Below are 25,079 nucleotides of genomic sequence, written 5' to 3' on the forward strand. Positions count from 1 at the left end.
GTCGGTACTCCACAGTGAATTGGAACTCTTGGAGCTGGAGGACCCATTTCTCTATCCGCGGGGGAGGGCGTGATGACGAGCCTTGGAACAGCGGGACCAGAGGCTTGTGGTCAGTGATCACCACAAACGGGTGTCCATACAGGTAGATGTGGAAGTGGCGACACCCCCACAGGATCGCGATGGCCTCCTTCTCGATCTGCGAGTACCGCTGCTCCGTTGCCGTGAGTGTTCTGCTTGCGTATGCGACGGGGGCCCATTCCCCGCATCTTTGCTGCTGGGCTAGCACGGCTCCTAGGCCTGTCGGGCTGGCGTCCACTATGAGTTGGGACTCGAGCCGTGGGTCGAAGTAGGCCAGGGTGGTGTCGGCCGAGAGCGCCTCTTTGGTTCTCTGGAACGACTCTTGCTGGGCGGGGCCCCACTCCCAGGTGGCGGAGGCTTTGGTGAGGTCGCGGAGGGGCCCCGTGAGGTCAGATAGGTCGCGGATGAACCTCCCACAGTACGTGACCATTCCCAGGAAACTGCGGACAGCTGTCACGGAGGTAGGCGCGGGGGCCGCGTGGATGTCCTTTACCTTATCTGGGTCCGGGCCTATCCCCTGGTCGGAGAATCGGTATCCGAAAAAGCTGATGTCTTTGCGCAGGAAGTCACATTTGTCTCTGTGGAGGGTCAGGCCTCGTTCCTGCAGCCGGGAGAACACCGCTCGGAGGCGTCGGATATGTACATCCAGGGTAGGGGCATGGACGAGGATGTCATCGCTGACGTTCAAGACGCCCTCCAGCCCCTGCAGGACATTCTGGATAATGTTCTGGAACACCTCCGCGGCGCTCGAGATCCCAAAATTTAGCCGGGTGTAGCGCCAGAGGCCGGCGTGCGTGGAAAAGGTGGTGATTGGGCGGGAATCGGGGTGCAACGGGATCTGGTGGTACCCCGACCTCAGGTCCATCTTGGAGAACCATTTGGAACCTGACAGCTCTCCCACGATGTCGTCGATGGTCGGCGTCGGGTGGCGCTCGCGCCTGATGGCCAAGTTGGGGACGCGCATGTCCACACAGATCCGCACTGCGTCCGGCTGTTTCGGTTTTTTCGCCACCACGATGGGTGACACCCATGGGGTGGGCCCGCTTACCCGTTCGATAATTCCCGCTTGTTCCAGTGTCCGTAGTTCTGCTTCCACTTTGGGTCGTAGGTGGAACGCGATGCGTCGATGCCGGAGGGCTACCGGGGTAACTGTCTTGTCGATGTGGAGGTGTACGGCGGGCCCTCTGAGGCACCCGATCCCGTCGAATAGGGCTGTGTGCTCCTGCACCAGATGGTCAAGGTTGCTTGTTTGGACCGTGAGGGCGAAGTGGATCAGGCCTAGGTCTTGGGCTGTCCGGCACCCCACTAGGAATCCCGTCCCTTCCTGTGACACGTATATTTTGGTTGGCAGCCGAGTGGTGTCGTGGGACAGGTCCGTCCTGAAAGCCTCGCACAGGCGTAGGGGGCGATGGGTGCCGTAGGCATACACTTGCACCCTCGTGGGCCGGAGTGGTGGAGCGCTCCTCAGAGTCCGGTACACGCTGGCCGACATCAGGTTGATGGAGGCACCGGTGTCGATCATGGCCGGCACGGCCTGGTCCTGTACTGAGACTGTGCACATGGGTCCGGTTGACGGGGACGCGGCCAGGGTGTTGAGCATCCGCACGACGTGCACCGAGGCGACATCCGCTTCGTCGTCGTCGTCCATGTCGCTGTTGGTGGCTGTGCTGGGCAGGGGTGCCAGCTGTCTCACCCTCCTGGGCGGGCCTCCTTGCTTCTTCCTTGATGTGGACAGGCAAACGCTCGCAAAGTGGTTGGCCTTGCCACATGCGCTGCAGATTTTGCCTTGGGCCGGGCACGCCCCTTTATGAGGTGTCGCTCCTCCACACCACACGCAGGCTCGGCTGGGAGACGATTGGACCGGCTTCGGGCTCCTCCGCTGGGGGTGCTTTGTGCGGGTGTCCGCTACCTCTGCCATGATGGCGCACACCGGTTCCGTTTTGATGGTGACTGCCGGCTTCGGTTCCATGTGCGCGGCTCTGGCCTTGGACAGTTCCTTCGAGCGGCCTAGCGCGAGGATGTCGCGCATTGGCATATTGTCCGCCTCCAGTACTCGTTCACGGAGCTTGGACGACGCGCAGCCTTGGATGAACTGTGCGCGGATCTCGTCGTCCGCATCGGGGAGCGTGCACGTGCTGGCCAGTTTTTTGAGCCTGGCGTAGAAGACGTCCACCGACTCCTCTCGGAGCTGGCGGGCTTGGCGGAGCAGGAAACGTTCATAGTCTGCGCTTGCAAACGGTTCAAAGTACGCTGTGATGGTGTCGCGTAGCGTGGCGTAGGTCATGGGCGGCCCAGCTTCCACCACGTCTTTAGAAATGTCATGGATCGCCTCACCTCCCAGGTGCAACAGCATGGCGCGCCTCCGCACCACTGCGACTTCCGCCGCCACGAAGTAGTTCTCCAGACGTTCCACCCATTTCTTCCAGCGTGCGGCTTGAGACGTTGGGGTGCCGGTGACCTCGAAAGGTTCGAGGGGAGGTACTGTGGCCATGGTCGCAGAAAGCGGCAGCCGGGGGCGTCACCGACTCACTGTAGGGGGCACACTGCACACCCAGGCGTCGTCCGCAGGCAGGCAGGTCAAGCGGAGGGCCGGGGGCCCGTCTAGGGGGTGCAGGGCCAGCCAGGGGCTTCCTTCGCCGGAAAACGGGCCTCACGCGAGATGCGTGGGGAACGGCAGGGCCGGGCCACGTGTTGCACGCGAGATGCGTGAGATTCGGCAGGCGGGTCCCAGCGTTCCGCGCGCGCAGGCCCCGTAGCAGAGGCAGGCAGCCGGAGGAGGAGGAACCAGTCGTCGCCGGCCTGGGAGGCAGTCAGGAGCGTCGGCACACAGGTGAGGGCCAGCCGGGGACCTCACCGGGCTGCCAGGGGGGGGCCAGGGCAGCGCAGGGGCCGGGCCAGAAGCAGGTGGCAGGAACCGCTCCTTGGGCAAGAGCGAGGGTTCGGTGATTACTCGAGGGGGTGGCGAGACCACCTCGTCGCCAGTGTAATGTTGGGCCCGGGGCCTGGAAATAATGACACTCGGTACACACAGGTATGCAAGTGGTGGTCCGTGCAATGCCTGCCACGCCCAGAGCCCTGGGCTTTTTATTAGCACTAGTGCGTGCCGTCCGAGGGGACGTCGGGCGCACCCAACTCCGGCTACGCAAGGGGGGGGGTGAGACCCTGACACACGCGCGCGGACCCTCGGGCTATGGTTCGGTCCGTCGCGCAACATTACACAGCGGTGTCCTCCAATCGCAATCCGTGCCGTCCGCTCTGCAGCTGCTACGGAGCCAGCCATCCGCTTCAAGCTGCAATCGAAGGCCGCCACGGAGACTTGCCGGGGGCAAGTGGGTTCGGGACAAGCTCCACGTCCTCCTGCCAGTGTCACGACGTCGCTTACGTTTTTGCTCAATCGAGGCCCCGGCGCTCCTTTACACCGCAGGCCGCTCTGGGCCGATGAGGATTCCTCAGGATAGGGACCAGATGCGGACTTCGCTCATCCTGCCTAGTTGTCCGGGAGCCTTTCAGTTGTCAGGTTCCCTCACAGGTAATCGGATGTGTGTGCCGGATGTATGGATTAGGGTCAGGGATGCCGGAGCTCCACTAGGCAGCGGCCATTTCGATGCGCTGCGTAGCCACGCCCCCAAACATTACCAGTTTTGACCCCTCAATGACAGACCTTTCTGAGAAAATCAGTTCTATGTGCTCTGACTTCACACCAGTCGACCAACGCCGAGATGTAATGGACGGCAGAATCGAGATCCTCGATAGACAAGTGAACTTTCAACCAGACTGGGGCTGGAAATCTGGTGGCTCAAACAAAAGGTCATGGACCTTGAAGATCGCTCCCAGCAGAAAACCATAATCAGCTATGGTGTACAGGACTTCTGCTGAAGATTCTTGACATCCAATTTTCCGTCACTCAAGAAAAAGAGCAGCCACTCAGACTGCGCGCTCAAAGTGCTTCACCTCCTCCCAGGCCAGGGCAATTATAGCATGTCTACTCGGACACAACCAAATACGAATAATCGTGCTAGTGGTTAAAAAACACAAAGGTCCCCTCCTTGATGCCAACAGATTCAGCTTTGTGGCTTACTGTTCTAATGATACGGTGATAACATGTAAGAAATTCCTGGCCCTGAGACTACGGCTCCAGCAGCAGAATGTGAAATGTGTCCTTCTCGATCATGCTGTGATGCTTTAACTATCAATAGTAAGACATCAGAATTTTATGATGCGCCGACCGCCCAGATTTTCTGGACTCAGGTCTTCTCACAAGTATAGACAGAACCCCACCAGGGGGTTTACCCACTGATCTCTGGAGGTAGCAAGCGTTCCATGGAAAAGATAGAAGAAAACAATATGCCCCACACATCACACCACACCATAGGAAATCAGACCGAGCAGAGCAGCCTTAAAGTGGTAGAAGCCCTGTTGGGTGACAGAGAAGTCATGCTCCCCCTTTAAAAGACAGGAAATGTGATGCCACAAAGAATTTGGTAGAATTACTTTGACTGCCCACTGCTTCATCCACAGGTTCCACATGAGAAATGCAGTAACATCTGTTTATTGTATATATGTAGGTGCTGAAGAGCCTTACCATATCTGGGTTTGCTCCAGAAGTATGTTACTTGTTGTTTATTGTGTTACATAGTCCACAAGTTGCCGTCCATTTTGGAGACCCCCTGAACCTGACCTACGTAATATTTGCGACATGCAGGGCCATTGGCCGTTTCCACGCCATCACATGGGGGTTGGGCATCTGCACCACACAGCCCCTACATTACCCATGGTATCCAAGCAGTACATCCAGGCTAACCTATCTTCCCCATGACCTCTTCCTTGTATCTTGCAGTGAGATCCCAGGATGGCTTCCTAGGCTGGTGGGTAGGGAAGCACGGCTTGCAGTTTAAAGGTTAGGGTCTTCCAGGGTGAGATAAGACCAAGTCCTCTAGAGGCACCTGAGGTTACTACTCTTCTCTTGCCCCAGACAGTATGTAGGCTTCTCTTCTCAGCTCCCCTTCCCATTGCACTAGTGCTGTGTGCACACTTTGGGCAGACACACACACATGCCCCAACACAGTACTCTATTGCTTTGATGTTACGTAATCGCCACCCCAGGGAGGACCTTCTTACACATAACCTATCCGTCCCATGAGCCTCGGAAGAGGTATCCCTGCGTGCTTGACTCCCATATTCCAGTTACCGTAATTTCATTAAATGTCAATGGTTTAAACAGTTCTATCAAAAGACAAAAGGTTCTGACCTATTTGAAACCTAGACTTGCTGACACAGCTATGGTTCAAGAGACTCACTTGTCACTGGCAGTAGAGGATACATTGAAGCGGGTCCGAGTTGGGGGGGGTCGTCCATAGTTGAATGAATACAGAAGGGAACAGCCAAGCCACACCCAGTAATGCCACCAAGAAATCAGGGTTGCCATACTTCTCTGCAAAACCTTCATACACAAGTTGCTTAGAACGTGGGTTGACAAGGTAGTTACGCATTTGCCAAATGAAAAATGCTGGACCTGTCCATAATCTTGGGCATTGTTTATGCCCCTGGCAATAGCAAAGCAACCTTCCTGGCTCACATCTCTAGACACTTGACTGTGCACGAGGGTGGACATGGGGGGACCGGAACACAGCAAATGACCCTTTACCCTACTGGACAGGGCCACCAAACAGATACAATACTGCCGACAGAGCACTCCTTTTGGATGCGATTGGTGCTCATGGTTGTAGGAAGCTGGCTCTGTATATACTGTCCCACAGTAAGGTATAGTGTGCACAGAGTCCAGGGAGTCCCCAGAGATATAGCAGAGGCTAAACCAGGTAAGTACTAACAGCTCTCTTTGTTGTAGAGCGGGCGAGCAGTTAGGCTTATCCGGAGGGTATGTTAAGCATTTATTGTATTCACTCACTCAAGGGCTGATCACACACACTCTGAGACAGAATACAGACCAATTAGGTAAGTTTAAAAAAAGGTATACTTATGTTTTATTTTAGAACCAAGCAGGACTTCATAAGTAAAATGTACTTTAAATTGTAAACCTTTACACAGAAATACAATTGAGAATGGATTTGCGACTGTTACAGGTTGGTATGGTTTCAAAAAGCAGTTTAAATTACACTAATTACTTTTAGAATACTTTTTGATTACTTTCAGATTACAGCGACTACTTGGTTGGTATGCCTAGATACCACACTGAGGGATCTCACAATACACAGTAAGACTTTTAAAGCTTTGCAGTTTAGTTACTCTTTCTTCTTACAAACATCAGTTCAACACTTTTTACGTCAAAAACGCTTAACATTGATCCCTAAGGGAGAAAAATGGTTATCAGTTAAATATGTGACTCACTCGTGGGTATTTTGGGTGTTAGGCGTGCAGGGGCCCAATGTTAGCCAATGGGGCTAAGGGGCCTTCGGTCAAGGACTGCTTACGAGCAGGCCACTCGGCTGTGGGAGCAAAGCTCCTGGGGTTAAGGTCAGCACTGCAGGGTCCAACAATCAGCACAGGAGCTGCACCACCAGCGGCACAGGGTCGGCCGGGTGCCAAGAAGACATCGAGGACCCTGTGATTTCCAATGGGGACCTTCCGTTCAGCAAAGTTGCTGCAGGCTCAGGCAAGGAGAGTTCCTGAAGGCGACCACCATCTGGAGAGGTAAGTTGGGTTCTTGGGAGATGCCTGGACGCCGTCGGTTGGGCCATCCAAGGCCATGAGGCGGAGGGTGCAGGGGTGTCTTTTGGCGTTGGGTTTCTTTAGCAGCTCTGGTCGTGGTCCCAGGGACCCTTCAGGTTGAGGCTGCAGGCATCGTCATGAAGCTTGAGAGAGGTCGGAGATCACCAGATGCCAGGTCAGGATCGCTGGGGAGACCTCCTCAGGGTGTTGTGCCACTTGAACTCGGGCCGTGGGCATATGGTGCAGAGTGGTGCAGAATCGCGGAGCCATCTGGTTCCGGATTCTGTGGGTGAGTCTTGGTTTGAGCAAATCTGGTGCTCACGTGAGACAGTCTGTAAGATGGTTGCAGGGCAGGTCCTCTGGGCTCTGGGGTTCGCTGGCTGCTGGATTCGCAAGGTTGCTTGCTGTAGGCAGGTTAAAGGCAGAATGGGTCGGTAGGGCTGGGGCCAAAGTAGTAGGTGTCCTCTTTCTGGGTCAGCATGGCTCTTTGGTCCTCCTTTCTTCTTCGAATCTGAGAAGGCAAGGTTCAGGGTTGCCCCTAAATACTAAAGTTAGGGGTGATAAAAGGGTGTGCCGGTTGGGACCAATGGGCCCCTTCCTTGGGGTGGGCACACCACTTACTATGCCACCCTCCAGTGGGAGGGGGGCATGAGCCTCTCCCTCATTGGCTGGGTACCCTCATCTTCAAGATGGAAGGGACTGAGATGTGTGCTTCACCTCCCCCACCTGAGGGATGGGGTTGGCAAATGTGGGCACACCTCTCCTCCTAGCTTGGTTTTCCTGCCGGTTCTCTCTCCCGAAGTGGGGGCAGAATCGGTGGGAGGCAGTTGCTGGGGGTAGCAAGAGGCAGGGACAGCTTACACAGACAGCAGACCTTTGAAGCATCCCCTTTCGTGGACCCAGCCCATCCTGGGGGAGGAGATGTGACACCTCTGCCTAGGATGGGCTTTGTTTTTGGACACGGAGTGCTGAGTCTCTCTAGCCAGGGGTCCAGAAACCTGTCTGGTGGTGGCAATGTATAAAATGCACCACATTTCCTCACAGTGACTTATAATTTTCTCTTTCCAGCATTTAATGGTCTAATAAATTTAATGTCAGAATAATAATTAAGGAGTAATTAAAATATTTCTAATAACTGATCTTTTTAGTACATAATCTGTTATACCATTATTGGCATTAAACACATATATGATCCTTAACAAATATGGAGTTGTTCTGCAAATTTAAGTCTGCGTTGTAGGTTTGAATGGCTTCCGTCCACCCTTCCCGGGAATGCCTCGTGCATGCGCAGTAACCTCATTAAGATCTACTTCTTTTATAAATTCCACTGTGATTGGAATTAGGTGGAGCGATCGAAGAGTAGAGACCGTTTTTCTGTTGACTTCTGCATGACGTCACGTTCTGCCAGGCTGATTTCAGTTAATATTTGTTCCATAAGAGATTCACCTTTAGTGTTCGTTATTGTAGTCTGTGCTCAAAGTTGTTGATGGTATATTTATTAAATATGAGCTTATGTGAGTGTTTTTTCTTGTGATATTTCATGTATTGCTTTTGACCTTTCTTTTCCTATAATCTTTGCGTTTGATTTCTGTTTCAGTTGGATGTTATAAAACGCTAGGTAAAGTGGTTTAGACTTGATTTCTGTTTTGGACAGATTTATGTATATATATATATATATATATTTTTTTTTTTTTTATTTGTATGTATGTATGCGTTCAGCTGTATTTAATTTTGCAGGAATGACTGAAGTTTTACAAAATCATTTAAAAAGTGTTACCAGATCAGCTGAATATAGATTTGTTGTAGAATTATCTTTTCCTGCCTCATTATCTGCTCTGGTTAGGTCTCGGCTAGGCAGCGCATGCGCTGTCTCATCGAGAGATGCTTTATACAGTATTGTCGGAGAAGCTCCTTCCACTTTCTGCCCATGCTTTTGATTGGCTCAAAACTGAAATGCTGCATTCTGATTGGTTGCTGGCGTATTGGTACCGCCTCCTTACTGCCATGAGGTCATGTTTATCATTCCATGGCTATCAGCCCCTTTACTTCAGCAACTCTTTTGTTCCCCTGCCTCCCCCTGTTCTCTCTTGCAGTCTGTGATTTCTCTGGCCACCAACCACCCACCCACCCACTCCCGCCTTCTTTGGCACCCGCATTTTTGTTTACAATGCAATAGGACTCACGTAAATACGAGTCCTATTGCATTTGTAAATGTTTTTTTTCATATCATTGGTTGCCTGCATTCGCACTTTCTTTTGCCTGACCTGTCCAGACGCCTATGTTGCGCATGCGTCGTCCAGCAGCCGCTAAACAGACACTCCTGCGCATGAAGACGAAGGTGTTTACCAGGAGAGCCGGAAGAGAAGCACGCTGCTGATCGAGACAGAAAGCATGCCTGATGGCAGATGCGGGATTTCCGAGTGACTGAGCACTGTCACAAGAGGTAACGACGCTCGCGTGCTTGTTTATATACACTTCAACCGCTGCTAAGAGATGAGTGCATACAATTTGATGTCTAAAGGTTCCTTGGAAGGTGTCTGTCAAAAGATTGCATTGGCCCAAAGATTTATTCACTGTGGAAGATGTACAGCTTCACTCCTGCATAGTCACTTGGGTCCGGTGGCCTTTGTGTCTTATGTAGTCTGTCTGTGTAAAAATTTCGATACAAACTCCTCACATTTCCTAGCTACATGAACACGCTGCCCTTGAGATCGTGACGGAACAGTAAGAGTTCTCGCCCACTACCGAGTTGAGAGTGAATGCAAATGTGAAAAAAATTGAGACAAGTGAGTGGTATTTGAAAATAAAGGCGTCTTCTTAGCGCGCTCACATTGACTAACTTATTTGTAACTTGAAGAAAGTGAAGAAATCTTTACACTTCGCTAAGAGTAGGAAATCGCTTTAGAAACTCCCCCAAATGCGGAGGCATCCACACATGATGAGAAAAGGCTGTCTGTGGCGTCTGCCAAACTGGGCACCCACCGTGCCCACCTTGAGGCGGTGCCTGTGTGGGCGGGAGGGAGGTTTGGGAGGAGGTCGAGTGAATCGTCCCTTCCCTGTGGCTGGAGCTGCAGCCCGAGCCCCAGTAGTGGCCTCATAAGTCCACCCCCCTGCGGCTCTGGCATGGCCCCTCTCCCGCTCCGGCGCGCTGCTTCCACTGCTTGCTCTCACAGGCGTCGCACTGCACTCAGCAGCCGCTGCTCGCCACCGGACTCCTGCATCTGCACTCATCTGTGCCGGTCTGAGGGCATCGGATTCACGGAGTATCACCTTCCGGCGAACAGCGCAGAGCCTGCATTGGGGGGCTGCAGCCTCCAGGTGCAGGGAGGACCCCAGCCTCTAGTCCCCTCTATCCAGCTGTGCATAGTGCTCACTCGGGACACAGCGGCAGGAATAGCCTGCTCCCCCCCTCCCTCCAGCCATGCCCCCGCGGTAGCCTGACCTCTCGTCTCCCAGGCTGCTGGGGGCCACCGGGCAGCATCCCCAGATCACTGTAGAAGGAAAGTCAAGCGTACTAGAGTCTCAGGATGGGGGAGCCGCCGCCAGCCGGTACGGAGACGGGGGCAGCAGGACGTACTCAGGGGGCAGGTATTAGACCCGTCTTGGGCTTCCAGTGCATGAGATTTTTTCCGCCCCTGCATGAGCGCACCACAATCCTGGCAGAACAGAAAAGAGGGCGCACAAGCCCTGCCCTGTTTAAAGTCTTATAAGTTGACAGGGGCACTGGGTTTCGAGGGCCCACCCTCGTGCGGAGTACAGCGCGTCAATTTGATTTGGTTGGCTTCCCTCCCGTTGGAATGCAGGTGAAACTCCCTAAAGGCGTACCGTGTGTAATGTGGCCACTTTAAAGTGTATTTTCCTCTTGCATATAGTATTCGAGTTTTGTCCTTGTCGACTCGTTTTCCCGCTAAACGGATGAATGTTTTGCTCTTGTGAATATATTCATATCCTGCCCACCTAGTGCAGCACTCTCAACAGCGCATCAGCTGAGTTTACACTCTCACCTCCCCCGCACTGGGTGTCATATCCTGCTGCGCGCTGCAGGGAGCTGTGAATCTATCATATGAGGAACCGCGTGCTCCCTTGTCTTGAAAGAGGCAACATCTCCTTTCCATCCTCAAAGAAACGCCTGAAGACGATTCCGTTTGTTGTCAGCGCTATGAAATCATTTCCATCATTCATGGTGTGTAGTATAGCCACAACATAACATCGAGGGTAAAACACCGTATTATGCGGTTTTCAAACTAGGTACGGGCAGTGGCATAGTAGAAAATTATTGCCCCCTTGCACAATGTGAAGAGGGGCACTTTTGTCTCCCATAACTCACAGGCCTTGGACTTAATGGGGTCCCCTGAAGAGTTGTCCTCTGATGGGTGGGGGGAGGGGGTCTGTACTGCAGGGGCTGCTCGGGCCTGCGTTAAGTCCCTGGTCCGTCTGTTTCCACGGATTGGGTGGTTTATAAGTGTATTAATTCTCAACTGAATTGTCTGCCTTTAGTTCACAAGCCATTTTGATGCTCAGGACAGTGTTTCTGGCGCAATTATTTTCAAGGATGGATCAAGGGAGAGCAGCATTATAATTTCAAGGGACTCCTTACCAAATGCTGCAAAGTTGGGAGGTTCACTACGCCTGACCAAAAATGACAGGCCAGATAGTACCCTCAGGGGCGCACTGACTGCGCTGCTTCACTTACTTGTGACACCCCACTCGGCCATTCATCAAAATTATATTTGGGTTTGGCTGTATTTTTGATTTGCGTTTGGCAGTGAAACAGCAGACGAGAGTTGTTTTGTATACGTATTTCACAGAGATTGGTGGACAACGCTCTCAAGTCTGCGCACGGGATAAGAAAATTGTAAGAACATTGCACATTCTTATTTCAGCGTACTTTTGCTATGGAGACCTTTTGGGCCAATTGTAGGACGCGTGGGTCGTGCATGTTTGAGTTGTTTATTTAATATTTTTGGAACGAGTACCATTATCTGTTGTGATCTCAATGAATGGGCAGACAGTACAGTAGAGTGGCCAAATCTATCTACTCCTTGTGTGGTACTTTCTTTTTTGTCTAAATTATTTTATTTAAGTATGAAACTGTTACTATCCCAGCACTTGGTTAGGGTCTGTTAGACCTGGCATCATTGGCGTGAGTCTCCCTTCCATTTTGTCGGATTGCCTCCTCTGTTTTTGATATGTTTTTGCTGGTTATATGCTTTGGGCACTGTGCCACTGCTATTCAGTGTCACAGTGCAAGTGCTCCCTATGTTAAATTGATGTATTGATTAGTGACTCCATGATTGGGTTATTTGATTTACTTGTCAGACCCTAGTACAGTGCACCATGTGTGCCTAGGGCTTGTAAATCAAATGCTGCTGGTGGGCTTTCAGCACTGGTTGTGCCACCCACAGAAGCAGCTTGTAAAGTGTGTCTCAGGCCTGCCATTTCAAAGCCTAGGTGCAGTCTAGTACTGCCATGGCGACTTGACCAGTGCACCTACTTGCCAGTCCCTAAACCTTCCCTTTTCTTCATATCAGACACCCCTATGGTAGGCCCAAGGGCAGGGTGCATTGTAAGTATAAGGTAGGACATGCCCTGGTATGTGTGGCATGTCCTAATAGTGAATTACAGCCATTTTCGTTTTTCACTATTGCAAGGCTACCTGTTCTCCTAGGCCAGAATGGGCAGTTAAATTATTACATTTTATAATCCTAACTGACTCGGGGAACATGGTAGAAATTCGAATTTAGTATGCCTGAACTCAGAATGATAAAATACATCTTTTAGTAAAGTTGGTTTTAACATTCTGTGTTTGAAAATACCACTTTTAGAAAGTAGGTATTTTCTTGTCTAACTATCCAAAGCCTAACTCTGCTAGGTTGTGTATTCCCTGTCTGGAGTTTGAGTGACAGGGCTGGGGAATTCCAGGAGACAGAATGAGTCAACCCAGTGGTGAATAGGGAGATCTGCATCTAGATGGGAGGGAGGAGTTGCACCTGGGACCTGAATAGGGCTGGACCTTCCCTCCACAATGCTGGCTCCACCTCCTGGGGTGCGTCTGATATTTCTGCCCTGCACTGTGAAAGAAGAGAAGGAATCATGTCAACAAAGTGCTCCAAGGCTGTGCTTTCCTTCCACAATGCTGGCTCCACCTCCTGTGGGGCGTCTGATATTTCTGCCCTCCACTGTGAAAGGAAAGAAGGAGTCCTGTAAACAAAGTGCTCAAGAATTGGTTTGGACTAGGCAGAGGCCTCACTGCCTTCAGAGAACAAAGGATTTTGGGGTATAAATATTGGGACCCAGACCCAAGAACTTTAGATCACTTCTGGGAACAAGACACACCTTTTGCCAAGGAGAAGAACCAAGGAAGCTGCAGGAGTTTGGACTGCCCCTCTGCCAGTTTGCTGTTTGCTGGGTTGGCCTGCAGTGGTGTCTTCATTGCCAAGGAAAGGAGAAGGAACTTTTCAAAGGACTCATCATCTTACAGAATATTTCTCCAAGGTCTTGAGCTTGTGCTTGCCTCCTGCTGAAATCTCAGGGACAAAAGACTTCATCACCAGCTCTCCTCTGAATTTCCTTGCTGGGAATTCTATCTGCAGAAGCCTGCGTGCCGCTGGGAGCGTGACGCAACGAGAAGAAGCGTGTTGCCGCCACAGCTGTAGTAGTCGCATCGCCGGAGAAGCGTGCCGCCGCATCTCCCCGGAAACGTGTCTTCGTCGAAGCTGTCGGCTGTCGCATCACTGGAGAAGCATGACGCCATTGAGAGGGTCGCCATCGCATTTCCGGAGAAGCGTGTCGTAGGGCCTGTCGCGGCTCCAAAGTACAGAGTCGTCGCAAGGCTGCCAGGGCGTGAACGCTTCGCCGTCGCATCATGGGTGCCATCTTCTCACATCGCACCAAGTTTGTTGCATCGTATCGAGGCGCCGTCTTGCGCATCGCAACCGGGCCACAGGCCAAGAACCTACGCATCACCGCCGCACCGGTAAGGATCACGACGCATCCCCTACTCTGCGCAAGCATTGAGGCGCGATGCATCATCTCCCCCGGAGCACGGAACTGACGCATCTCCCTCTGCGAGCCTTCTGTTTATTTTGCGTTACGCATCCAGGTACTTTTGTGAGAACTGTGTTGCATTTATCATCAACTTGAACTAAGTAACTTTTACCATCTTTAAGTCAATCTTAAGTACAGTATTGTGGATTTTTGTCGTTTGTGGTCTTGTGTTAAGTCTATATAAAGCATACTTATTTTGATAAAACCTGTGTGGTGTCCATCTGTAGTGTTTTCACTGTATTACTATATGTGTTCACAAATGCTTAACACACTGCCTCTGAGATAAGCCTGTCTGCTCGTGCTAAGCTACCAAGGGGGTGAGCAGGGGTTATCTAGGAGTGTAATCCCCTTATCCTGACTCAGAAGCAAGGGTCCCTATTTGGACAAAGGTGCAAGCCATTGCCAACTAGAGACCCCCAGTTCTTACAAGGTCCTTACAGAAAGCGCTCCCCAACATTGTGTTATATTCTGTCTCTAAAAGAATAACCGTCTTGCCAGGACTGAGTCCCAGCTGCTATCTTCACTGCTCTATGGATGTGATCAGACCAGACAACAGAAGCGCCACAGTTTTTCAGTGGGCTCAGTTGCAGGCCTCCTGTGAGTAAGCCCACTGAAACTATTCAGTACAGTACGCTGTTCTACCACATACTTTCAAGACATTGCCAAAGCCAATAGCTCTGGCTAAGCACTTACGAGGTCCCAAAGGCGAGACCTATTGGCTATGCCAATGTTTGTTTTTCTTTGATGTCCAGTCTAATATTAGTCTTTGTGCACCTTTATCTTAATGATCCTTGACCCAAGTTGTTTCCTCATTCCTCTGAGTCCGTAGCTCTGTAGTTCATTAAAAGAATTTTGTGGAAAATCTTCTGAATTTATAGTCCGAGCAGATCAGCCTTCTTAGTTAATGCTTCTGAATACAGGAGGGTTAAATCTCGCCTGTTACACTTTAAATCTGATGTATGATTACATCAAGTGCATGCACTCTGGGCCGTTGCACACTGTTATGATGTCCCTTGCGTTGAGGCCGCGCGCCTCTGTAGAATGCTTCTGTGACAACGTTCTATTGTTACGTGGTGTCCCTCGCGACCTCGGCAGTTTCAGTTACTGGGACATCATAACACACACACATGCTGTGACTCGGTTACATGTGACCCTTAAAACTACTTCTTCGTTCACATCTTATCATCCAATTGGAGAATCGCTAGGTGTCGCATGCTTGACTCACCTTTCACTTAGAATCACAAAGTGTCCCTCCGCCACCTTCTTTGGAATCGAGGGAGCCCCTCCCCCCCCACACCCCGCATCGAGGGAGCGCCTCCCCCGCCAGCCAGTGAGTACAACATTTTCCAGCTATCGAGACAAGAATTTTAGATTCTATTAAGGACACGGAGGCTTCTGATTATGCTGTCTCCATTTCTTTACTGAACTCAGCAGCCAATGAAAATGAAACTACACATGTAAAAAACATCATATCCCATGAGGCTTTGAACCACGCCTCCACATAACAGCCAATGACAACATATCAAAGTATACAAAGCAGAGAGACACTTTCTTGGCCTCCTCTTTCTTTGCGAAACCAGTCCATAAGTCCGAACGAACATCACACCAGTTCGACTCTCAACAGAGAGATAAACAGTTCCTTTAGAATTCTCAACAGAGAATATAGTCACCCAATCCTGCGATCAACCTCTTCTCATGAGGGGAGATCCAGCTCCAGTCAGAGTAATACGCCAGTTCTTGATAAATTCAATTCTCAGTCCTGAGGTCAAGATCCTCACATCCGGGGAGAACTAGCTCCAGCCTGAGCGTTGCTTCAGTTCTTCTTAGTCATTTCCTGAAAGTAACAACAAGTTTGAAAACAGGGAACCCACAAACATGATTCCTTAGGGTGGGCCATAAATTGTTATGAATATCACTATACTACAACATGATAGTTGATACAACTATCCCAACGGGTGGGATAATCCTCGCCTCCGTGTCCTTAATAGAATCTAAAATTCTTGTCGCGATAGCTGGAAAATTTTGTATTCTATGTCAGAACCGGAGGCTTCTGATTATGCTGGTTCAAAGCTCGTCAATAACAACAGAAGAAACATGTGATATAGGCTTGTAATAAAACATTTTGAACATAGAATCCGTAGACCAATCAGCCGCTCTCAGGATATCCTCTAACCGAGAGCCCAACATATACGCTTTAGAGGCCATAGCTCCTCTAGTGGAATGAGCACCATATACATCAATGCCCGCTTCAGACATCACCCACCTAACCCACCTGGCCAAGGTGGCAGCTGATACTGGCCTATAAGGTTTTTGAATAGCAATTAACAACTGCCCCAAAGGCTCAGACCTGTGGGCAAGAGTGCGTTCCTCATAAGTTTTCAGGCAATGCAAAACCCATAACTTATTATTGTGAGGGAAAGCAGGATACTCTACCGAACGTGACATTGTCTTTGTCCGCCTCGTGATGATAAAAGAGACGCCCTGTGGAGAAAACATTCTGCCCGCCAGAGCTCGAACATCCGAGACTCTGCGGCAGGAAATCAGACCTAACTGCATAGTGAATTTGGCCGATAATTGTTTTAAGGAAAGTTCTGGATTTTCCGGCCAAGACTCCAATAGAGAGAGTACCTTAGAAATGTCCCATAAGGTCGAATACCTGGGTCGAGGAGGATTGGCTACTCTAACCCCTTTAAGTAGCTTACACACCAGGGGGTGCATCCCCACCGGCTTACCATCGATAGTCATGACCTGCCGAGGTAGCTGATCTGAAGTTATTAACTGACCTGTAAGCCAGCCCTGATTCTGCACACTCCGACAGGAAATTCAAAATCTCAGTCACATCTGATCCCACGGGATCCACCTGCCGTTGAAGGCACCAACCCACCCATCGCTTCCAGGAAGCTGAATATCGTTTCCGGGTGGACGGAGCCCAAGCCTGTTGTATAAATCCGGCAGCTGCCTGTGAAAGGCCTTCAATGCTCTTGTGTCTCCTGAGAGCGTCCACACCATGAGAGGTAGTTGGTTCTGCAGGACTAACAGGTGGCAAGCTCCCACTTGGTCCTGGAGAATCGTCTTGAAGGTCGGGAGCTGAAAGGGAAGATCCACAGACAATTCCAATAGTGTGGGAAACCACGACTGAGTCTTCCTCAAGGGTGTCACCAACACTACTGAAGCTGTCTGACTGCGGACAAAAGCAGCCACTCTCGGGATCAAGGCAAAGGGAGGGAAGGCATAATTCCTCTGTGGGCCCCAATGCTGCAGGAACGCATCCGTTCCCATAGCCATTGGGTCCGGTCTCCAACTGAAGAACAAGGGAATCTGAGCGTTGAGGCGAGAGGCAGAAAGGTCTATCCTGCAAGGGCCTCGCATACTCATGATCTCCGCAAACAGCGTGGGGTGAAGCTTCCAATCGCTGAAATTCCTCAAGAATCTGGAGTTCCAATCCGCTACCTGGTTGAGTTTGCCCAGGAGATATTCCGCTATGACCGTAATCTTGTGGTTCAGACAGAAGTGCCAAAAATCCTTCACAATGTTGACCAACATCCAGGACCTCGTCCCTCCTAACCGATTAATATATCTCACCGCCGACACATTGTCCATCCGGAGGAGGATGCAACAATTGCTCTTCAGGGGAGATATTGATCGAATCACAAACGAGCCCGCTAACAACTAGAGGCAGTTGATGTGCAACCTTAACTTGTCGGCAGACCAGCGTCCGCCTGTGGCAAAGTCGCCACATCGAGCGCCCCAGCCCCAGGCGTCGGATTTGATAATTACGTCCGGAGATGCGCCGAAAATCGCCCTTCCGTTCCAGGCTGACATGTGCTCCAGCCACCACAGAAGCTCCTCTCGAGCGTCTGGAGATAAAGGAATGAGGTGGTCATAGTGAAACTTCTTCTGGATGTAATGAATTTTGAGCCGTTGAAGGGCTCGGTAGTGTAGGGGGCCCGGGAAGATGGTCTGAATGGAGGAGGCCAGTAGGCCCACGATCCTCGCCAATACCCTCAAGGAAATCATCTGTTTGGACAAGGTGGATTTGATTTCTCGTTTGATAGACCTGGTCTTGGGGAGAGGGAGGAGAAGCTGGGCAGAGACTGAATTTATTTTGAAACCCAAGAATTCTATCTGTTGGTTCGGAACCATCATTGACTTCTTGGCGTTGATGACGAACCCCAGATCCTGTAACAGGGTCATCGTCCACTCCAAGTGGGTGAGCAGAAGGTTCCGGTCTTGAGCCAGGAGCAACATGTCGTCGAGATAGATAATCATGCGCACCCCCATTTCCCGAAGATGGGAAACCACCGGTTTTAAGAGTTTTGTGAAAACCCACGGGGCTGACGATAGGCCAAAGGGAAGGGTCTGATACCGGTACCATTGTCCCTTCCATTGAAATTGGAGAAATTTCTGATGAGCGGGACAAATTGGTACCGTGAGGTAGGCATCTTTCAAGTCCAACCGGACCATCCAGTCTTTTTCCAGCAGGAGATCTCGTAGAAGATGGATGCCCTCCATCTTGAAGTGCCTGTAGACAACAAAGGGATTGAAATCTCTGAGGTTCAACACAAGTCTCTGACCTCCTCCTTTCTTTTGCACCAAGACGTTGCTGCAAAACCCTCCGGGAACGAAGGGTCCTACGGCAATAGCCTGTTTGGGCAAAAGCTCTTGAAGTTCGGAGTCTATAAAATTCTTTTCGAGAAGGGGAAAAAGGAGAGGTCGAGGACGAATAATTTGACATGGGGGCTGCAGTAGCTCTATCTGATAGCCCTGCACTGTCTGCAAGATCCAAACATCTGTGGTGAGATGAGCCCAATTTACAACGAAATGCAATAACCTGCCCCCCAGGGGAATCGCAGGGCACATAGGACTTACCAGAAGACTGGGACTCAAAGTTTTTGTAGCCTCGGTTGACACCTCGGTTGAAACGGCCCCTGTATCCACGCGATCTGGAGGGGTAGAAGCCAGCCTGCTCTGGTTCTTGAGTATAGCCCCTGCGTCTGGGCGCGAAACCTCTTTGAGGACTGGGGTTGGAGTAGCAGCCGGTCGAGCGTCCTCTGCCACGCCAGGCCCTACCAGAGACCTGATGAAACACCTTCTTTAAGGAGGATTGTGACTTGTCGAGTGAGGCAAAAGTGTTCACAAATTTGGCAATGTCCTTTTACGAACTTGTCACCAAAGAGCTGACCCTCAGCTAGCGGCCCCGGTTCCGCCGTGGCCAATTCCACCAATTGCGGATCAATCCTCAAGAGGACCGACTTGCGACGCTCAGAGGCCAAGGCGCAGTTGGCATTACCCAGCATGCAAATTGCTCGTTGCGCCCATCCAGCCAAAACCTCGGGGTGAATGGCCGCCCCTGTCTCTTGCGCCTGTAGGGCTAACTCTAGAATTTTTGTTAAGGGGCCAGCCAGGTCAAGAACCTTATCTTGACACGCCCGAAGGGCGCGATCGATCCCTTTCTTTGGATCCTTCTTGTATAGAGGAATCCATGTCAGGGGTAATAGCAACCTTATGGGGTAAATCAGGACGTGGGCATTCCGATTTTAGGCAGGCCCTCACCTCCTTATCAAAACTCTTCCGTAAGTGAGTCTGCATGTATTCGGCCACCGCCGTGGGTGGAACCCAGTCTGCGGAGCGAGGATGGACAATATCAGAGGGATCAAACAAGAAAGGGGAGGGTTGGACGGGAGAGGAAGAGTGCTTGCGCTTCTTCACGCATTTATGAGGCATGGTCTCCAGAGAGGAGTCTGTGTCAGTGTCGGGACCAGTAGTGATGTCCAGCACGGGAGTAGGAGAGGGAGGAATAGGTGGGGGAGCCAGGGTGCCCTCGTGGGCCTGTTCATTAGACTTATAGAGTTTAGAGTAAGAGTGTGCATGCGGCCAGGGAATGCCGAGGGGCTCGGGGGAACGGAGGGGTACCTGGACCGGACCAGTGCCAGGGGGAGCAGGCCTCGTGGCAACCAGACGATCTAATTTCTGAGCAATCGGCAATAAGGCGGAGGAGAGTGCCTTATCTAGTTTAGCGTCCAACTTCCTATCAATTATGTCCTCCATGGAATCGTCATAATAATATTCATCATCCCCCTGATCCTCACACGCAGCCACCTCCTCCTGGTAGAAATCGCAGTCTTCCATGCTTTGGATGAATAAGCACTTATTCAATCACAAGATCCCCAGTAGGAAGCAAAAATTATCAACCCCACCTTCCACAAGTTAGGGTGTCAGTTGGGAGCAATGCCGGGGCAAAAGGAGCCAAAGAGTACTGAAAAACCCCCACAGGGGTATCAACAAAAGGAACCTGATCAACCCAGGACTAATGGGGAAGGGAGTACTCCCACCTGCCTGGCTGAGCAGAACTTCCAAAAATTATGTCCTCCAGGACTTGTAGGATAAGGTTATTGTTCTTGTAAGGGTAAAGAACCACAAGCGCTGCCTTAATTTTGCCTAATTGGCCCGTACTCTGCTCTGAATGTTTGCTGCGTCTCTCCCCTATTCAGCCCGGGGCAGGGCGTCGGTCCGGCAGTTAAATTAAGGGACCTGCGCGCGCATACGCGAGCGCACGCTCCTGAGGCACACGCAGGAAGCCGATCTGGCCTCTGCGTGCGTCTCGCTCCCTGCGAGGGGGGGGCCAAATCCCTCCGAACGCGGACTGCGATCGGGAAAGGCAGCGGCGCTGAGAGAACTAAAGCGGGGCAATGCGGGAGAAAGAGTTACAGCGCAACACGTGCTGGCAGGGGAAAAAGGCAATCTCCGGTAAGCGCTAATCGCACCTGACACTACGGCGCGCGGCTAGACAGACCGATAGGCATAGCGCATGGGCAAAAACAAACAGCAATAGCACCTTAGATACATCGGCAATGGAAAAATAATAGATCAGCAAAAGCTCAATAACTTTAAGGGTTGAAATGAAGTATACAAAGTAGAGAGGCACTTATCTTGACTGCGGAGCAGCAAAGAAAGAGGAGGCCAAGAAAGTGCCTCTCTGCTTTGTATACTTTGATATGTTGCCATTGGCTGTTATGTGGAGGTGTGGTTCAAAGCATCATGGGATACGATGTTTTTTACTTGTGTAGTTTCATTTTCATTGGCTGCTGAGTTCAGTAAAGAAATGGAGACAGCATAATCAGAAGCCTCCGGTCCTGACATAAAATCACCTCAGCATCAGACCCGCCACCAAAACCATGAAATGGGCTCCTCGCCCCCTCCCTCCATTGTCGGCTTCCAGCCAATCCGTGAGAGACACCTGTGCTCAACGTCCTTAAGCAGTAAAGCCGTAGGCGCGTTAGTGGGGGAAAATGAAACAAAAGGAGGGAGGGGACTCATTCAGAATGCGCAAGGCTGTTCTGTATCTCTGTCACATCACAGACCCTAGTGGTTCATCAGAGCATCACAGTGTCATGTGACCCATTCAGAATACCACAGGCTGTATGTGTTGAGGTGTGAGGTCGGCACCCCAGTGTCTCCTTGCATGAGACACTTGTATGTGTTTAACTGAATTTTAATATTCCAAGTTATATTACACTTAAACTGCTTCCTGATTTTTAAAATCTGTCATTGAAACTGATGTCCTTCTTTTGTTTTGCAGGATGTTAGAAGCACCCTGGACAGGTAAGTGTGGTTTATTGTCCTCCTCTCAGTGTGTAAGGAGCAGGTCTGGCTGCAGAGTGGAAATGTCAGTACTGAGCTCACACAGATCCACTCTGCTGCCAGAGCAATACCACCTCATACAATTATTATATGTAGATCACCTCATAACTACTTTCCTACCTTACAAATAGTGTTGAGGCCCCCTGGCTTGTTCTCAAAACACCCACAGTCCTTTTCATTCTAGGAAATTATAGTTGAGTTCTCAGACTACCACCTTGAAACTTTAGTAAACTCCTAATCATATGAAAATACCACATTGTTAGAATCCGGGTTCTCTGGTTGGCACAGGTAGGTACTTGTGACAAGCAGGGAGCCTTTCCTCTAGTCAGGGTAAGGGGTTACACTTCTAAAATAACCCCTGCTCACCCTTTAGGTAGCCTGGCGCGAGCAGACAAGGCTTATCTCGGAGCGTTATAGGTTAAACATTTGTGAACACATACAGTAACCAAGTGACAACACTACAAATGGACACCACACAGGTTTTTATATCAAAAATAAGGATTCTTTATATAGAGTTACCACAAGACCATTAGACGACAAAAATACACAATACTGTTACTTTAGATGGTAGAAGTTTGCTTAGTTCTCTTAAGTTCTTAAATGCGACACTTTAAGTCAATGTACCTTAGATGCGACACGCAGGGCAACGAAAGTGTTGCAACGATGCTGATGCGATTAAGTTTTTGGTGCAAAGAAATAAAGACGTGAAGATCTTCCAGATGCGTTACGCTTCTCCGATGTTGCAAGAAGACTCGATGCGATGCTGTAGCGGCGTCACCCCTTTACGCGATGCGACGACATCAGCTCCGACGGCGGCACGCTTCTCCGTGGATGCGAGGCGCTTTTCTTGATGCGGTGCAATGCGACAACTACGATGGCTGCGATGGCGACACGCTTCTTCCTCGATGCGAGACTCTTCTCTTGATGCGGTGCAATGCGTCAGCTACGATGGCTGCGATGGCGACACGCTTCTTCGGCGTTGCGGGACACTTCCGGAATGATGCGAGACGCTTCCGCTCGATGCGATGCTGCAGCGGCGACACCCTTTGCGAGATGCGACGACAACAGCTCGGACGGCGGCACGCTTCTCCTTCCTGAGTCGCGCTTCCAGCTCCTAGCGACACGCAGTCCCTCAGAAGGCCCAACAACAGCAGCAGGCACTTCCAAAAGACTCTGGGGAGCTGGGGGGTGAAGTTCACTGGTCCTGGGACTTCGTACAGGGGGCAAGCTCAGCACGAGCCCTTGGAGATCTTTTAAGCACAAGTTGAAATAAAGTCTTTGTAGTCTTTTTCCTCTCCTTTCAGCAGCAAGGCAACCACTGCAGGCCAATCCCCCAGGTCAGGGACCTTGCAGATTTCCCGGTTCCTGCAGAGGTTCTTCTTGTCAAGCAGGATCTAATTTCTTGGGAGCAGGGTCCCAATACTTATACCCCTAATTCCTCTGTTCCTCTGGGGTAGAGGGGCATTTGCCCAGTCCAAACCAGTTCTTGAGCACTTTGTTGACATGACTCTGCCCTTCTATTCAGGGTGCAGGGCAGAGCCATCAGCCGCTCCACAGGAGGTGGAGCCAGCATTGTGGTGGCAGAGCACAGCCCTATTCAGAGACCAGGTGCACTCCTCCCACCCATCTGGATGTCAATCTCTCTATTCACCACCAGGCTACCTAGCCCTGCCCCTCTGGGTTTCCCCAGCCCTGTCACTCACACAAACCAGACAGGCAGATACACATCATAGCAGAGGCGGGCTGAAATGGTTAGGCAAGCAAATACCAACTTTCTAAAAGTGGTATTTGCAAACACAGAATATTAAAATAAACTTTACTAAAAGATGTATTTTATTATTCTGAGTTCATACTAAACTCGATTTTCTACCATGTTCCCTGGGTTTGTTAGGATCATAGGATGTAACAATTCTAACAGCCCATTCTGGCCTATGGGAACAGGTAGCCCTGCAATAGTTAAAAACGAAAATGGCTGTAATTCACTATTAGGACATGCCACACACATCAGGGCTTGTCCTACCTTATGCTTACAATGCACCCTGCCCTTGGGCCTACGATAGGGGTGACTAACAAGAAGTTAAGGGAAGGTTTAGGGACTGGGAAGTGGGTGCACTTGCCCAGTCAGCATGACAGTACCAGACTGCACGCAGGTTCTGCAATGGCAGACCTTAGAATCATTTTACCAGGCCGCTTCTGTGGGTGGCACAACCAGTGCTGCAAGCCCACCAGCAGCATTTGTATTTACAAGCCCTGGGCACTCCTTGTGCACTTTACTGGGGTCTGACAGTAAACCAAATAAGCCAATCATGGAATCCAAACAACATATACATTTTAAATAGGGAGCACTTGCACTGTGGCACTGGTTGGCAGTGGCACAGTGCTCTGAGCAGCTAACACCAGCAAAACACATGAGGCACAGCGACAAAAAGTGGAAGGGAGACTCACGCCAAGGTGCCAGGTCTAACACACATGAGACCAGGAAACTGTTTTCACAAAAAACCTCTTTTTCAACAGAAATTACCTCACGTTTTAAAAAACTATGAGTATTCTAAACGTTAGGAACTGCTGCCCCTACCACCCCTTTGCCAATCCTCAAACGCCCATCAAATGCTTAGGGACATCATTGGAATTCTCTGAAACCCACATCCTCTCCTAAACCCGCCTCATCCTTCAGTACCCGAGGGCTGCAGAGGTTACAGCCCCGGTGTTGCCCCAGTTCAAGGAGTGGACATGGCCCAAGAACCCAGTGTTAATTTAGCAATAAAGATGGAAGTGGGCACAACTTGCAGAAGTATTCTTGGGAATTAGTAGCTATATGAATGCATCTAATGCAAGACAATGGCAGATATAGAGGAGAGAATTTTACTTCAGTTCTTCAAACTGAGACAAAGTTATAGAGTTGTTGAGTTATGTTAATGAAACACATTTGATATTCAGGCTTAATAATTCACATTCATAGGTTTATACATACTTCTCCATTCCACTCTGAGGCTGTATGTTCAGAAGGCTTTGCCAACATGTTTCACCCACTTGTGATTAACTCTATGGCCTTCCCAAGGGAGAAGCTTTAGAGCAGTTATCAAAATGTAACGTGAAAAGAACAACGTTTTTAAAAATGAAGTGTGTGGAGTGCAGCAGTTGAAAAAAGAGACAAGATTAAATGGGCATTTATTGTATCAGTATCATTCAGTGTCAAAAGATGTACGTAAAGGAAGGCACTTGAAGACATTGCTCTGGGCTAGAGAAAGTAGCAGTTCACTTTAGATGTCCTGCATGTGACAGAACACTCAGCACGGAAAGGGGATCGAACCTCTCTGAGTTGGTGTCATTTATACATTAATCCAATGGTCACTCTAAAAAAGTGCACTGTTTTAGGTTATTCCCTATTCCGCTCATTGTTTCAGATTTATTTCCTTTAATGTGTATATTGATTCCCCTGAACAGATTTTCAATTTTTGCTTATTTTTATTATTACACTTTATTTAGTTGCCACACTAAAATTCTCAAAGGACTTCTTCAGTCTCATAAACCTACCTCAGTCCCTCAGGTCTGCTCCTAGTCCTAAGAAACCTTTCTTCGACGCTCGATGACTTCTGTTCAGTGCACCGCGTCCTCAGGGGTCAGCGTCCTCAGGGGTCAGCGTCCTC

The 25,079-nt window shown here is 50.3% G+C and overlaps 1 protein-coding gene across 1 annotated transcript in view; it reads left to right on the top strand.

Annotated features, from left to right (window-relative positions):
* Positions 1-25,079, top strand: part of LOC146830237 (E3 ubiquitin-protein ligase TRIM7-like) — a 178,516-nt gene that overhangs the window by 80,239 nt on the left and 73,198 nt on the right. The window contains exon 4 of the mRNA XM_085604443.1: positions 21,371-21,393. Coding sequence (XP_085460569.1) covers positions 21,371-21,393 — 23 coding nt within the window. The remainder of the gene's footprint in view (positions 1-21,370; positions 21,394-25,079) is intronic.

Source organism: Triturus cristatus, chromosome 5_1 (assembly GCF_964204655.1).
Source record: "Triturus cristatus chromosome 5_1, aTriCri1.1, whole genome shotgun sequence".
Lineage (NCBI taxonomy): Eukaryota > Metazoa > Chordata > Amphibia > Caudata > Salamandridae > Triturus > Triturus cristatus.